This window comes from Danio rerio, chromosome 7, assembly GCF_049306965.1.
Source record: "Danio rerio strain Tuebingen ecotype United States chromosome 7, GRCz12tu, whole genome shotgun sequence".
In the NCBI taxonomy this organism is placed as follows: Eukaryota; Metazoa; Chordata; class Actinopteri; order Cypriniformes; family Danionidae; genus Danio; species Danio rerio.
Genome location: NC_133182.1, coordinates 38,561,133 through 38,577,394, shown reverse-complemented (window position 1 = coordinate 38,577,394; position 16,262 = coordinate 38,561,133). Strand labels below are relative to the sequence as shown.

Sequence of the window (16,262 nt, the reverse complement as noted above, 5' to 3'; positions counted from 1 at the left end):
ACAAAACTAAGCAAACAATGCAAATCAAGAGGCAACTCAAAGCAGTCAGCTGTCACCTCATCTCAAATATTTTCAAGCCATTTGGATTATCAGATAATCAGATATATTTGCATGAGACTCTCTCTATATGGTGTTCTACAAAGTACTGTGAAAATAATATGTAAATACTGCTTTGTTTTTACGGTTTATATTTGTGCAACTAGTTCTTATTTACTCTATGGAAAGATACATCCTCTCATACAGGAGCAGAAAGTACATTATCATTAATTTGATTGTAATGCAATAATCTGCACCTTTTGTAAAGCTGCTTTAAAACAGTAAATATTGTAAAAAGCACTATACAAATAAACTTGTGTTGAATCATTTCAGTTGGCTGTTGTCTGTTTGGTGTGTTCCCGTGCAGCTTTTTGGTTCAGACAGGACCCGACAAAGCTGACATGAGGCAACAGCACAGTAGGTTTTTAACTTCCGCTAGTTCTTTGACCTTAGCATGTTGTGTTCCTAGGCTTATAAAAGCAATACCAATGGGTTAAAATTTAAAATAAAACTCAAGTAAAAAAAGAAACAAAAATACACAAAAATCCATATAAATAATGATGCATGACGATGATGATGATGATATACTTTTGTGTTACATGTGAAAACATGAGTTCTTATCTTAGTTTGTCCCCAAGGCTTATCTTAATTCAATTCAGAATGTTCTTTAACATTACGGTAATAAACATAACTTGAATGAGTCATGTTCATCTTTGCTGAATACCTAACACATCTCTCACCGATGTGACGTGTGAAACTGCATGTACAGATACACCTGAATGGGAGCTGACCTAAACCTCTGCTATTCACATGTTTCTCAACCACATTCCTTGAGGATGACCAGCTCTGCACGTTTTCCAAGGCTCTAGAAAGAAAAGGTCTATTACTTGAATATGTACAACATTTGAATTTACTACACAACCATTAGAAAAGCATGTTCTATATCAGTGGTTCCCAAAATGGGGGTCGCCAGACAATAAGAATTGGGGGTGTTGTGTCGCTTGGTGAATTAAAAAAATTAGATAAAAATTGTATTCAATAGTTGCATAAAAAAAAAAAAAAAAAAAAAACATACAAATAAATGTATTTTATTTGCCTTTTAATTTTTTCCCCACTGGATTGCGACCCTTTGGGATATTCTTAAACAACACAACAATAGAATTAGTTGCAGCCGATTGATTTTACGGCACAATGTTCAACTTTGCAGCACTCATGTACATTAAAAACAAACTCCACGACTGAACATAGAGGGCAATCCCTAAATGGAGGTCTCCAAAATTCAACAAAGAATAGTCTTGTGCTGTAAACAATGTGCCCACCTGCCTCAATAAGTGAGGTTAATATTAAATTGGATAAATAATGTCTATAAAATTGATATGGTCATTAGACTGTAACATTTATTTGTGTTGTCAATATGCTTGTGTTTATATAGTTCTTATTGGTGTGTGTGTGTGTGTGCAAAACTTTTAAGTTTAGAACCACCTCGAAGGATAGTGGGGGTCACAATTGGAATTGTTTTATTTGGGGTCATGAGCTGAAAAGTTTGGGAACCCCTGTTCTATATTGCATGAACACGAGTAGTATGAATGGAATTCGGACATACTACATTTGATATTTATAATAAACATGTGACCTAGCCACATCAATTGCGTCTCTGCTGATCTCTCAGTTAACGAGCTGGTGATCGAAATCAGGTGTGTTAAGTAAAGACACAAAAAATGTGCAGGGCAGGGGGTTCGGATTCAGATCATCAGCTCATAAGCAGAGACTGAAATACCTGTATAGGCTGTGACAAAGGAGACATTCAAAACATGCAGTGTTGGTGGTCCTTCAGGAGCGTGGTTGAGAAACACTGTTCCATTATAATGCAGTGGTTCAGTTTCAACAGCAGAAGAGGTCAAAAATTATCTCATAAGTGTTCTTAAAATGTACACTGCATTATTCTGTAAACAAACTCAAGAGTCACGTTGGCAGGGTGGGACCCCACAACATTAGCACTCGATGAAACCGGTCCAGTGAGCTCACTCAAGCAAACACACAAGAATGTGGACAACACTTGCTTAGATCAGAGAGAGAGAGAGAGAGAGAGAGAGGGAGAGGGAGAGAGACAGAGAAAGAGATTAAAAAATGTCATGTTTGTACAGTATATTTATTGTTGACTGATTTGGCAATACTGCACTATTTTACAGTCAAGCCAATAAAACACTTTTGAATTTAATTGAAAGAAAAAGAGAGAGAGACATTATGGCAAGCATGTGGGGAGGCAACAAGGTTAGTAAAAGCAGACGATTTCTTACAATCAATCTATTATACTGCTTTCCTTTCTCTTTTGAACCACAAGCATCTGAGAGCCATGAATGAGGGAACATTCCAGATGGGCTCTGAAGATAGAGCAGCTATGAATGGAAGGTAAAGAGACCAGAGAGCAAGCTTACAAACCCCCACCCATCACAATTTTAATGAGCTCAGGTAACGTAAAACACGCAGACATCCGGCTGTAATGAAGACCGAACTGACTCATGTATATCATTACAATACATACCAGGCCTTCTTCAGATCTGACTCACACATTAAACACAGAAGCACACAGAGTGTTCGCTAAGTATCGACAGAGAGATCCTCAGGCGTGTTTACGTGCATGTGTGAGAGACGCAATACCATCACCTCTCAAAATGCCTAATTTTAAATTTGTTTGCTGACGTGTGTTGATGCCTGCATGGACGTGTTAAACAGGCTGGTAAATAGAAGACCTCTAGGTCATTAGCACTCGCATAACAGCACTGCAATGACCTCACTAGTGTCCCTGTCATAGGATTTAATTGTTTATTTGTTCATTTCATCAGATGCATAAACAGTCATTTGTGATTACAATAATGCGTAATAATAAATTAAATCAGTAATACATTGTTATGGCAAGTAAGTGTTTTTATATTTGGCAACAGCACTCTTCACATTTGGTGCTTTATTTGTATATGAAAAACTGTTACCCACGTCACTTGGCAATTCTTACAATTGCTGATAACATGATATGGTTCAGAGTGATTATCAAGACTGCATTGTAATTATATACACATGTAATTTGATGCGCAGCACAGTGAACAGCTCATGATAACAGTGTTTTCAGTGTCTTGGAGAGGTCGGTTTGCGGTAAATGCTGCTCTAAATTAACCATCTCTGCAGATGTTTGGAGTCTGAGTCAGTTAAATTGCACATGTGAAAACATCTTCCAGGCTTATGAGAAAGCATTCTGTTGTAAATAAATATATAAGTTTTTTGAAGTAACCAGATAACCAAAATTAAAGTTAAGTAAAAGTAAAATATTTATTATTATTTTTATTTATACATTCGTTTAGAAACTGACTGAAATATTAATTAAGAGCATAATTAGATGAGATTTCTCTATTTGAGCACATTATTTTTATTCAATTAATACACGTGTGTCAGAGCCAGTGGTTAAGTGTGCCGACATATAGCACTATGGTGCTAGGCTTTTGTTTTTTTAAAGCTGTATTTTTGCATTACTTTTTTACTTAAGCCTACTTTCACTTGGCTTTGCACACAGTCACAAGAGTGACTGAAACATTCAATAACTCATTCTTGAATCTAAACGACTTAGAAAAACTTTACTATATACTCGGAAAGGGTGAAATAACTTGTCTAAACTGGCTGCAAAATATATGTACACCATTAGTCATGGTTAATCAATCCATTTGCATTTTAATAATTTACACATTTTAATCTCGTAATTATTATAATTTTTGTTTGTCATTTGATGTCATTAGGCTATATTACATAGGCTATTTTATATCTGAAATGCTTTGGTATTCAAAGTTTGCAATGAACTTGAAAGACAGACAAGCAGATTTTACCTGTCAGTGGGTGCACATGGCACCTGAATAGCTTACATGTAAAATAAATAGTGGATTTCTTTATTTCAACTTTATTTCTTTTTTTACGTTAACCCATTGAAAAGAAAGTGTATAACAGTGGCAAAATATTAAAATTGTAAAAAATTTATTAATGTTTTGTTTGTCGCAAATAGTTGACTATGTATGGGATGTAGGTAAATGGTGTTTCAATCCCCCTAGGACTACAAGTATATTTTAAACCTGTGGGAAGCCCTGCATACATGCATACATACATGCATACATGCATACATGCATACATATCAGGGCTGCTCTGTACAATAGAAAGTGATACTTGTTAACTTAGAAAGTGTTAGTTTTAGGGTCTGTTACTGGGTGCTTCTCAATTCTTATTTGCTCATCTTTGTTTTTTCTCTTTGCTTCCTGTCCTCACAGTTTGGCTACACCCCTTCAGGATTCCAAGGAAGGATGCAAAGATAATAGAATTGAGTGAAGTGAAATAATATATCCTTTCTTCCTTTAGCATCACTTCAAAGCATCTTCATTTAATGAATCCTGTACATCACTGAATTTGCTTGCACTTTCAAATTCTAGAATATTACAGATAATTAATTACACTGTAATAGTTTTAACCATCAAAAAACACCACGCTTGTCTGTATTTTTTTTTTACTTAATGAATTATTCTGATAGTGACTGCTTTTTATTTGTGCTAAAAAGTACATTACAGAAAGAACCTGTGAAAACAAACGACATTAACAAAGTTATCTTTAATACATTAACGTGTGTTTGATTTTTCAACTGTAATTAGTGAGTACTGGCGCAGTGAACGAGGAGGAAAATTTACATACACGTCACGTTTAGTCAGAAAAAACTTCCGCAAAGGATCTACCCGTGTATCCTCTCTCATGCCTGAATGGCAGCCAATGACCAATACCTTAAATTCAACAAACATGGATTATAGCACTAACATATTAACAACACATAGTGAGCAAAACAAAGGAGCCTCACTTAGGGTATCTTATTTAAAAGAGCATGTCCAAACATCATTGTTCTATTGAGATTTAAAGCCACTTTGACGTCACAGTGCCAATCAAATGCTTTGCTCCAAGGACCAACCCAGCAGGTGTGCCCTTCAAACCATGGAGACGACAGACACACTTAACGTCCCTATGGCAAACAGCTTGCCCAATGTTACAGCGTGTGCTCATCGCAAAGGGAAAAACACGAAGCTTTTGAGAGAGCTAACGTAATGTAAAAGCTGCGGTTTTCACAAAAAAACGCAAAAAGAAGTTTGGCAAACTTCACAACCACCTGCCCTTCCTGAATGCCTGCAGAGGTATGAATGTGGGTGTTTGCTGATAAGATGTCAGTCTCTCATCGGCTCAGGTTTCATTTACATAAATGGTTCCCTGAAACAAAAACTGATAGAAATCTATCAGTCTGGTAGTGCTGGTCAGTTAGAAATCAGGCAAATTATGTCCTTTCATCCAATGTACAGTAAGAGCTTCCCTGTCCTGTAAAATGATTTCTTGACAGCACCGTAGTTTTGAGCAATGACAGTTAATTCAGTCTATCACAGGAATACATTTTTTAATTAATTATAAAAAAGGAATACTATTTTCATTTTTAATTAAATAATATTTTTAAAAATTACCATTACATTAAAAGCAGACTGCCAGCCGCCTTTAAGAACAAAAGAGACTTTTTTTCTAAATGTTCATAACATGCTCAAAATAATTGTTATACAGATCCTCGCACACAAAGACAATTATGATATTTTTTAACAATTTTGTAATTAACTTAGTATCTTCAACTGCAATGGCTTAAAAAAAAAAATGTATTATATAATACATTTTTATAAAAGGGCAATCTATTTTTTTCTCCCTCTCAGTTTCAGCCATGAAAAGCAATCTCTATTCAAAACATATTGACATAGTTACAAACTGAAACAATAGAAAACATATTATGCAATTATAAACATGCTAGACAATAATTAAAATGGATATCATTTGAAGATCATGACCTTTCATCAAAGTTGAACTAGGAATATTTTGAAAACATTTATGATTTTTGAATGTTGACTACTGTGTTAGGCATGGGTCAATAACCGTTTAAGGTATACTGTGGTTTAGAAAAGTAAAGGTTTTAAAACCGCCAAAATGTTCTGTAATATCGTTCCTAAGGTATGTGGAAGATTTTTATTTACGTTTTTTAGGACAATAGTATCTCCAGCAGAAAAGATATACAAAGATACTGTTTTAAATTGTGAAGAAATCTGCTGTGTTTTCTAAACTAATGAAGACAGCAGAAGTCAACAATTCATTTGAATTAATTAGTCTGAGGTGGTTACTGTTCCAAAATATTTTAAATGTTTCTCAAATAAAATACACTGTGTTCAAAAGGGAGAGAAGTTGTTGATTTTTACCCAGAAATTAGAGTAATCACAATACCCAGAAACTGTGATATTTTTATCTAAGGTTATCATACCATCAGAATTTTAAACTGGTCCATGCCTATACTGTGTATTAGGGCTGCTCAATATATCATGTCAGCATCATTATTAAAATGTGCACATTCACAATAGTCACATCGCAAGATATACAATGTTAAGTCTGAACTACAGTTGACTAGGAGCTACAGAATTGTATTTAATTACTGTATTTACACAGAATCTATATGATTTATACAAAAAAGGTTCTCACTTAGAATTAGCCCACTAGCTGTTTTATGAAAAAAACTCTTAATTTTGACCCATTTCTTCAAAAGTTAAAAACAAAAAAATATTGTTACTTGATCTAGGTATTGTTATATATTAGAAACGAGACAAAAAGTAAAAAAAAACATGATTATTCAATTTCTGTACCTGAATACTGTTAGACCCCCCATAAAGCGTCTTGTGAACCGTTGAAAGTGCATTCAAATTGCAATATTTGAAAATCGCAGAAAAAAAATATTGCAATATCAGATTTTTTAAATATTGTACAGCCCTACTGTGTATAGAGGAGTACTCCAAAGACATGACATGAAAAATATTTGCATGTTACTTTGCATGTTTTTCAGTCAGACAGTTATTTCCTCTCTTGTCTGGATCACCTATAGTTATGCATGAATGACTAGCTGTTAATATTCAAAGTGGTGTGGGCGATACATGGTTGACAGCTGGCTGCTAGAGAACAAAAAAAAAAAAAACATACTACTTTTTTTTTTTAAAAGTACATACTAATAGATCTAAAAAAATACCTAAACAAAGCTCATTTAAATTTCAGTTGAAGATTTCATGTTTCAGCCTCTAGATGCTGATAAATCTAAATGTAACATTTAGCATCTCCAGTCTCTTTAGTCATCAGCTTTAACAAAGACACAATGTTACTGTGTCTATCATCAACTCTAAAGCTAAAGGTAAGAATGCAAAAGGCACGCCTGACTGAAGTGCACAAGCTTCAAACCCTGGTTTCTCCACATGTTCACACACAAACAGAGAAATTCTTTGGTGACAGGTTAGCAGAAAGCTTCTGACTGAAACATCACCACACAAAGAGCAAAACATTCCTCCAAAACAAGGCAGTGATTTACCCTACAGAGAAAGGAGTCCGGCTCTACGGTCCAGTGCCAGACAGATGCTGTTGTGTAACCAAAACCAAAAAAATGGAGAAAAAAAGAGCCTGGTCACTTCTTTAAATTTTTGTTTAAAAACATCTAACTCTGGGAATGATTTCCTACATGTTTGCATGTCACACAGGCCAGCACGTGAGGTGAGGATGATGAATGAGCGCTTGACTTTGTTTGTGTCCACAAATAAGGGTGCTTGACTTACTTAAGAAGGTTCTCAGCTCCAGCTCTCATCCGCATCTGCTTGATGATTTTCTGGTTCAGGACTGCTCTCTTATTCTGCAGCTTACTGCGGCCAGTCTGAGCAAATGGATTACATCCCTGTCAGAGAAGAAGATGAAAAGAAAGAGATTAACAACAGGTTTTTACAGGCCAGGGCTTCAAACTAATGTGAATTTACAGCCAGTTTCTTATACATATGCTGTGAATATTTTGACTGCCTTATAAACCACAACGGCATACATTACAATGTGCCTATAATGATAAAAACACAAGCACATGCCAGACAACACATACACTTTGTTATGTTATTAAGGTGTGGCACGAGTACATGACGTAACAAGATCAATTTCCCACCCAGACACGCCTATACAGAGAGTTTCTGTCATAAATCTGATTGCTCAGGGAGTAGGTTTGATTTATAGTAGACTGGTATCAATCTGAAATTATTAAAATACCAAAGCTCTTATTCTCTTATTCATTTACAAAAGTATGTCTATTACTTGAGCCAAAATAAATAAATAAATAAATAAAAACGCAAAATCTTTGAAGGGATTTATTTATTTTATTTTAGTCCAGTCTACCTAAAGACCAGATTAACTAATAATTTCAAATTAATACATAAAAGTTAAGGCAGGGTGATTAATCAAAAAGTAATCAATATCGACATTCAGAACCTATACTCGATCTAATTATACTAGGTCTATTTTTTTTTTATTACTTTCCCTACTGCATGTGGAGTCACTTGACCCCACTCTGATGGCCATACTTTGCAGCCACATCTGATCATCGGTCAAGTAGGATGATGGACTCATTCTTGAGCTTTACATTGCACTTCATTGATGATGATTGGAAGCTGCGCCAGAGATGCCTTGAGATGGCATATTTTCCATTACATTAAAATAACTATTTACATTAAATATTTGTTTACAGAAGATGCAAGAAATGTATTGCTTAAATATTATTTACAGGATATATAAGAGTTTTTTTTTTATTTAGAAGAGATAATGCTTATTTTCTACTTTTAATATAAAAACACTGAAAATAATTTATTTCTTGCTTCCAAAAGTGCAAGTTATTTATTTGAATTTGACTGTTGGCTTTAGGGAATGTGTGTTTTCATTTTAGTTGTTGAACGTTGATGTTCAGTAAATAATTATAGATGGTACATTTATAGATGTTTGTTTCATTTGATTATTTAATGTCAAGTAATGCACCCTTCATTCAGAAATCTCTCACTTGTAATATGCGAGCATATTTACTGTACAAAACTTATCAGTGAGCTATGAGGGCAAATAAATCAATCAATCGTTCATTAATCAAATTCAAGTTAAAATGTACAATTAATCAAAATTAATTATAGGCCATAACACCCTGCTTTAATATAAGTATAGTTGGGAGTGGAAAACAGACACATTTTTATAGTGTCATTGGAGAAACAGCTCTTGTGTGCAAATAAACAGCTTTTATTTTAGGAATCGAAAGCAAGCCCAATTTATTATTAAACATATCTGCCTTAAAATGTGTGTTTTGTATGCATCTATTCTAGAGTTATTACTGGAAAATGTGGTTTTATTAGAGAAATCATAGACAGCAGGCGACATTCAACATACTTCATTTCTGTGGACTCAACAACAAACAGTGCACGTTGCACAACTATGACAAAACAGAAGGTCACTGGGAGTCAAAACTGTAGTGCAATTGGTTATGGAAAAGACTCAACCATAATCAAAGTTACCTGTTATACGCTTTCTAAAATAAAAAAGCTGAAGCAGAAGCCTCTATCCTAAATAAACAGCACAAATACCAGTGAACTGACTACAGAAAAGCTAAGTAAATCTCATTCACTGCAAAGATCTCCAGTCTTCTCCTATACAGCATCTGAAATGCAAAGTTCTACAAATGTAAGAAGATCAGCTGCACAAATAGCTAAGTCTACGCCTTTTCATTGCTAATTACTCATGCTCAAAACTTGAATGAGAATGCAAATTAAAGATTACAACAACTTGAAACAAAAATGATTGCAATGATTATGATCAAGATTAATGATCTAATTAGTGATCTGCAATGTTTAAATGCTTTATTCATCAGAGTCAAAGGAAACAGCTCTGATGGAAGACAGATAGCGAAGTTTCAGATGACACACGGCTCATATCTCGTTCTCTTGAATTACCAGAACCCCACACAACACACGTGAGACACCGATATGTGCAGTGACGAGTGTCTCCTGTATTGACATGACAACTTACTGGCCCATATGGTTTTATTCCCATAACACAGTTTGATTCATATTTACATGAAATCATCTCAATTATATCATTTAGTTGTCTTTTTTGACCAGTCTGACTGTTAATTTAGCAACCCGAAAAAGGTGAAAATCATAGTCCGCTACTGTGTAAACAGAAGCTGTCCCAATACATGGACAGTAGATGTCAACAGGACCCAATGTGACCTTTGCACATTCTAGAGCGCTGACCAGGGCAATGTTTAGCAGAGCAGAACCAAAGAGATGCCAGTGCAACTGCACAGTCACAAACACATAGCAATTACTCCAACTAACAGCACAGACAGAGCAGAAACAAGGTCCTAATCAAACCAGGGCACGAACCAGAGCAAAAACAGGGCCTCAAGTGAATTATCTGAGAGTATTCAACTGTAATATATGGCAAGCATATTTGAGCACAAATATGAAACTTCATTAACAAATGCTTCTTTCTATTTTTAGCCCTTTTTTGTTCTCTAAATGCCAAAATGATTAACCATTCTGTCTCTGCGTTGTGGTAATGACAACATTAAGCACCAATTAATGAGTTATGCAACAGAGAATGAATATCATTAGGATGAATGATACATTTCCTTCTCACTAATAAGTAGTTAGTTGCAATATGATCACTCTGTGAGTCTGTGAGATATTCAGGAGCCATGTTATACTAATCCTACAGCTCTGAACAACTTCTCCATAGGAGCATCTGTGTTTCATTAACGTTTGTGGTTTGGCAATGCACTGTCACTGGGCAAACGTAACATTAATAGGAGGAAAACTGGAAAAACATGCCGAATCTGCAATTCCATTTCTCTAAGCCCCGCAGCCCAAGCAGGATCAGCTCGGGCGGAACTGGACCAAAACCACATCTCCACTCTGAACCACCCCCACCTGGGAACAGGCCTGAAACCTTTCTAGTGCGACCACACTTCTTTTCAGAGAATTAACGTAACAAATGAAAATGAGACACAGGAAATGTACTAAACAAGCGCAACCACTTACAGCAGCAAAATGCCTTTCCACTAAAATCCAGCCATCCATGCAATACCATATCCATATTAACTCTGAGAAACAGAGTGATTCTTTCTTCCCTTCGACATTGTTTCATCTGAAAGGGCCTGGAGAAAAAAGTTCTGAGAAGCTGAATGATCCAGTTTGACATCAAATACTTTAACGTCAATAAGAAGACCTAATCAACAAAGCCCAAAAAATACTCTTGACAGAAAAAAGGGTGAGCTCAGGCAAGACAATGAACCTCTTCATCTGCCTTTCACAAAAAACAGATACAACTCAAGAGGATTAAAGATCTAGGATAAATGAAAGACTAAGAATGGGTCACTCTTCCAAGATCTGTGAACACATATGCACATACTTCAATCAGTTTCAGTTATGTAAACTCCAAAACAGAGCTATAAGAATAAAAGTGTTTACTAACAAGCCAATTTAACCATGATGACCATTCAATTTAAAATAAATCGGGAATCAAAATATGACAAATACCAGACCAAATACCTATTTTCAAGGTATATCATGGTTTGGAAAAGTAAAGGTTTTAAAGCCGCCAAAGTTTCTGCTATACCATTCCTAAGGTATGTGTATGATTTTTTTTTATCTACATTTTATTAGGAGTCTTTTAAGTCATCTCCAGCAGAAAAGATATCCAAATATGCTGTTGTAAAAAGCAAAGATCAGTGTTTTTAAACTAATGAAGACAGCAGAAGTCAACGATTGATTTGAATTATTAAGTTTGACATGTTTATTGCTCCAAAATACTTTAAATGTTTCTCAAAATATAATACATTGTTTAAATTGGGAAAAATGTATTGTTTTCACACAGACATTTAAAAAGAAAATATTTTATAGTAGTATTCACAATACCGTGACATTTTTATCCAAGGTTATCATACCGCCAGAATGCTATACTGGCCATGTCTCGACACAACTGAAGGTACAGCAGGTACAAAATTCCTCACCAATACTTTTACCAAAATACAACAAAAAAATTATGTTTTCAAAAATGTTATTTATGACAGTGGCTAGCACAAGTAGCGTAAAAATAAATAATAAATCACAATGATTCAGAGTACCTACATTTACACATATACATGTCAATTATTTTTATGAGGCATTTAACTGTAAATGCTAAGCAATAGTTTTCTTTTAAATCTAAAATAACCATTTAAGAGTTAATAATTTTACTATACAAAACCTTCTGGGGGCTTTTCTGACAGAAATCATGACTGTAAAACTGGTTTTGTAAAGGACGTTGATATAAAAACTGTAAATATCAAGAAAGCATTAAGTTCAAAAAGGTCTATAAAATGGAGAAAGCAGTGGAATATATAAAACACTCAAAAGAGAAAGCCTACAGGATAGTGTACAGAGTCTAAACTGTCTCGATTGGCATTGTTTGTGGGCATCAGAGCTCGCCAGCGTCCACATGCCCCGCAGATGTGTCTAACACCAGCAGATCCTGTTACAAACATCCCATGAAGGATACAAAGGAGGCACAATACCTCGTCCTCCACTTGTCTAAATTTTAGGTTTGAAAACTCGTGAAACAACATGACAATGAGTTTTGTTTTATCTTCTTTGTATCGACAGTCTCAAAACTACAGTGACGGTAACATCTATCAAACTAACAAACTCTTGAATAACTTCAAATAAGCTCCCGAGTCATCGAAAACACAAACTCCGAAACGAGTCCCTCTTACTGTACCTTTTTGAAGTAGCCGTTTTCCACCGGTCCGTTGCTTTTGCAGCCATTGGGAATGAGAGTGTCCGTCATTTCTGAATGCTCAACCGAATGCTTCGATGAAATTCAGAGAGCACAAGTCGCGTGTGTTCCTGCAGCTCCACAGGTGAGTGTGTGTCTCTCCTGGTTCTCGGATGTCTGTTGATGCACCACCGTAGTCCAAACTCTCCTAATCACACTCAAGATTCGCTATTTGCCCTGCACTAGCACTTCCCCTGGCCACGCCTCAGATGTCACGACAGCATGAACGCCCCCTTTGGTAGGCGGAGCTTGTGTGATGTTACCTGCGCGATGGCCACGCCCCCGAATCGGCTTGCTTATAAAGGCCCAACTTCAGAGTTATATTTAGCTCGGACACGCTGGCTAGTGACTGTTTAACTAGACCGATGGGTTCCTAACTTCCTAAATACAACAGTGTAAAGACCTCGCATTCATTTCTGGGTAGAAATAACTGTATTCCAAAAATGTAAGCTGCTCTTAGATATAATTATTTTGGATTTACAAATTATTTACACGAATTGCAGTATTTTATTGCATGCCTAGTTTATTGGCTTCCTTTATTGTTTCCAATTTAATCCTTATTTGTGTCTAAAAATAAATATTAAATAAAATTGTACTGTCACCCTCTTTGGAAATCATGTTAATTTAAATAAAAGCACCTTGCATATAAAATGTAAGCTATGAGACAAAAAACTAAACACTGCAGATGTAAAAGTGACAAAAATCTTGCCATGAAAACCTGCAAGACTCTTACCATGTCATGGGTGTTTTTATACATTAATATTTGTTGATATAATAGGGGGATTTCAAAACTTTTCTCTCAGTCAAACTCATTTGACCTAAAACATTAATTAAAGTCACCCTTTGATTTAAAGTTTATATTCAATAATATATTAACAATAACGTTCATTTAATATAGTAATACAATAGTTCATTAGAATGCTCACAGTTCATTAGGTTTAATTGTCACATAAAGATGTCAAATCTGGGTGTTATTTTGTTTGATTTTAAAATCATGTATTCATTTTAATGTTACATATTTATGATTGAATTAATTATTGGCTTTTTGTCAACCCCTGTATTACTTTTTACTTCGTATTTAAATGAAAACCCAGCAATGTAATATTTAATCGAATTCCATGATGTTAATAACAAATCTTTTACAACAATAATTCCAGTCAAATCCCTGTCATATACACGTTAGGCCAAAAGTTATCCAAAGATTGGCAGAATATTTTAACAATGATTAGATAATGTTAACTAAACTTTGAAAGCAGTTTGAAAGTAATCTGCCCACTACTGAAAATACTACAAAACAAGACTACAAATATGAATACACAAATAACAGGGGTGAGTGCACATATATGGTTTACAAGGACAGGTATACTTGAGTTGAGGCAAAAGCTAAAAAATCCTTGTGCTTTGTGTTTCAGGACAGTCCTGTAGGATAAAAGCGCCCTCTACTGTTTATATGCTGAATTTTGTCAAACAAGTGACTCATTATGATTGCATGATGTGGCCTAAATTAGCCCTGCCATTGGATAAGATTTATGAAATGGATTCAATCTGCCAGACACCCCCCAGTACAAAAAAACATATTGTTATGCATCGGGGACATTTTTGTGCATGGTTTAAGGCTTTGAGGAAATAAGGTCTGAAGTAAGTTTTTTTTTTTCTTGAGTCTGGGATTATTACTTTTTTCTGGACTGTGCCCAGCAGTTACAAATCCATCTGTGTTTTTCTGTCTGATCCCAAAGCCACTTAATAATATCTGGGGGCTATTTTTGTTCTTGTCCTTTCAGAGAGTAAAACCTCTCGTAACATACTGACACACAAAGGAACACACTCATGAGTTCATGTTAACCAATGTTTCGCTCTTTGCCAACTAGATCAATGCTGTCAGACAGAGATGATAAACAGGGCCAGTGTTTTGAGGTCAAAGCTGTTGTAACTGACCTCTCACAGCACTGTAGCTCACGTGTGAACGCTTTTTTTTACTCATATTTATCGTAGCGTGTTGACAGACACTAGTTCTCTCATATTGTAGATTTGTTTTACCTCTTTTATAGGCCTAGTTTATTTATAATGCACTTACATCACGCCTTACAATATGTTGAGGGGCACAGATTGATGAAGCAATGTTTCCAGTTAAAAAAGCTTGAAAAATGTAGCGTCTTAGTGTACTTTATAAGCAAAGCTTTTCGAAAATAAATGTACTGTTTATGGTTTAATTAAGGCTTTAAGCAGCATCAATCTGATCCTTTCACTTGACTCTTCGGTAAGTTGTTCATCAGCAAACACCTTTTCCACGGCTGATCTAACAAGAATATAGTCTCACTCAAGATATAATGTCACGTAAAAACATGCAGGCTGAAATTAACCTTTGATAATAAGAACTAATAAGAGATAATTATCAGAGTATACACATGTGATTTTATTTTGACTTGATTTGACTGTTTAACATTTTCTTTTCTCTGTAAACAGGGACTGGGGTCATGGTGTTTCTTTCATTGAGATGTGTTTGTTTCTCAGAAAATGTTACTGTCTGGTTGATTTGCTAGGAGAAGTCTACCATGAAGTGTACATGTGGAAATCTGAGATACATTGTTATATTTAAATTGAGTGATTTTGAATTTGTATTTCAAAAATTGGGGGGAAAAATAAAATGACTTAATCTTTACATCAAAAATAACCTTACATCAGTGAGACTCACTGTCAAAATCAAACATCGGTAAATCTAAAGTTTTTCACTGACAATAAATATTTGAAGACAATAAACTATATATCATTCATCTGATATATTCATTCATGTTCTTTTTCAGGGGTCACCACAGCAGAATAAACCACCAACTTATCCAGCATATGTTTTACACAGAGGATGCCCTTCCAGCGGCAACACAACACTGGGAAACACTGGGAATACACTATGGCCAATTTAGTTGATCCAATTCACCTATAGCGCATGTCTTTAGACTTGTGGGGGAAACTGGAGCACTAAGAGGAAACCCATGCCAACACGGGGAGAACATGCAAACTCCACACAGAAATGCCAACTGACCCAGCCGGGGCTCAAACCTGTGACCTTCTTGCTGTGAAACAATCGTGCTACCCACTGTGCCACCGTGACACCCTATCTGATATATAATAAATTACATTTATAATAGTATACTAATCAACATAGCCACCACTGTATTGAATTCTGAACAATATTTTATGTCTCACTTTGTAACAAACCAAATAAGGAAGTGACCATATATGGTCCTCTTTTAAAGCTTTGCTAATCTTACATTCTGGCAAGCTTATCTCAGGAGTAATTTCAAAATTGTTTCTGATTTAGATTTTTCAGTAGCTTGGTGTTAAAATTACAACAGAAGTCTGTATGCATTGTTAAAAGAAGCCAACATCTCATAAGCTCAGATATCCTTTACAGAACACTCAACCTCAGGTAACCACAATAAAGCCTTTCAGGTCTTTAGCGTGATTTTCAGAGGCCGCCGTTTTCCACTCCTCAA

The 16,262-nt window shown here is 35.3% G+C and overlaps 1 protein-coding gene and 1 long non-coding RNA gene across 3 annotated transcripts in view; one reads left to right on the top strand and one right to left on the bottom strand.

The window, feature by feature from the left end:
* Nucleotides 1–6,308, top strand: part of LOC141375412 (uncharacterized) — a 35,994-nt gene extending 29,686 nt beyond the window's left edge. Inside the window, exons 2-3 of the long non-coding RNA XR_012383425.1 lie at nucleotides 2,378–2,445; nucleotides 4,338–6,308. This is a non-coding gene — a long non-coding RNA (uncharacterized lncRNA). The remainder of the gene's footprint in view (nucleotides 1–2,377; nucleotides 2,446–4,337) is intronic.
* The window catches only part of rhpn2 (rhophilin, Rho GTPase binding protein 2), a 43,991-nt gene extending 31,064 nt beyond the window's left edge, over nucleotides 1–12,927 (bottom strand). The window contains exons 1-2 of one of the 2 annotated variants that reach the window (XM_005168961.6): nucleotides 12,715–12,927; nucleotides 7,719–7,834 (exon numbers count right to left, since the gene is read on the bottom strand). In XM_005168961.6, the coding sequence (XP_005169018.1) occupies nucleotides 7,719–7,834; nucleotides 12,715–12,783 (185 nt within the window). In that variant the 5' untranslated portion in view covers nucleotides 12,784–12,927. 2 annotated transcript variants of the gene reach the window in all.
* Between the last annotated feature and the right edge of the window lie 3,335 nt (nucleotides 12,928–16,262).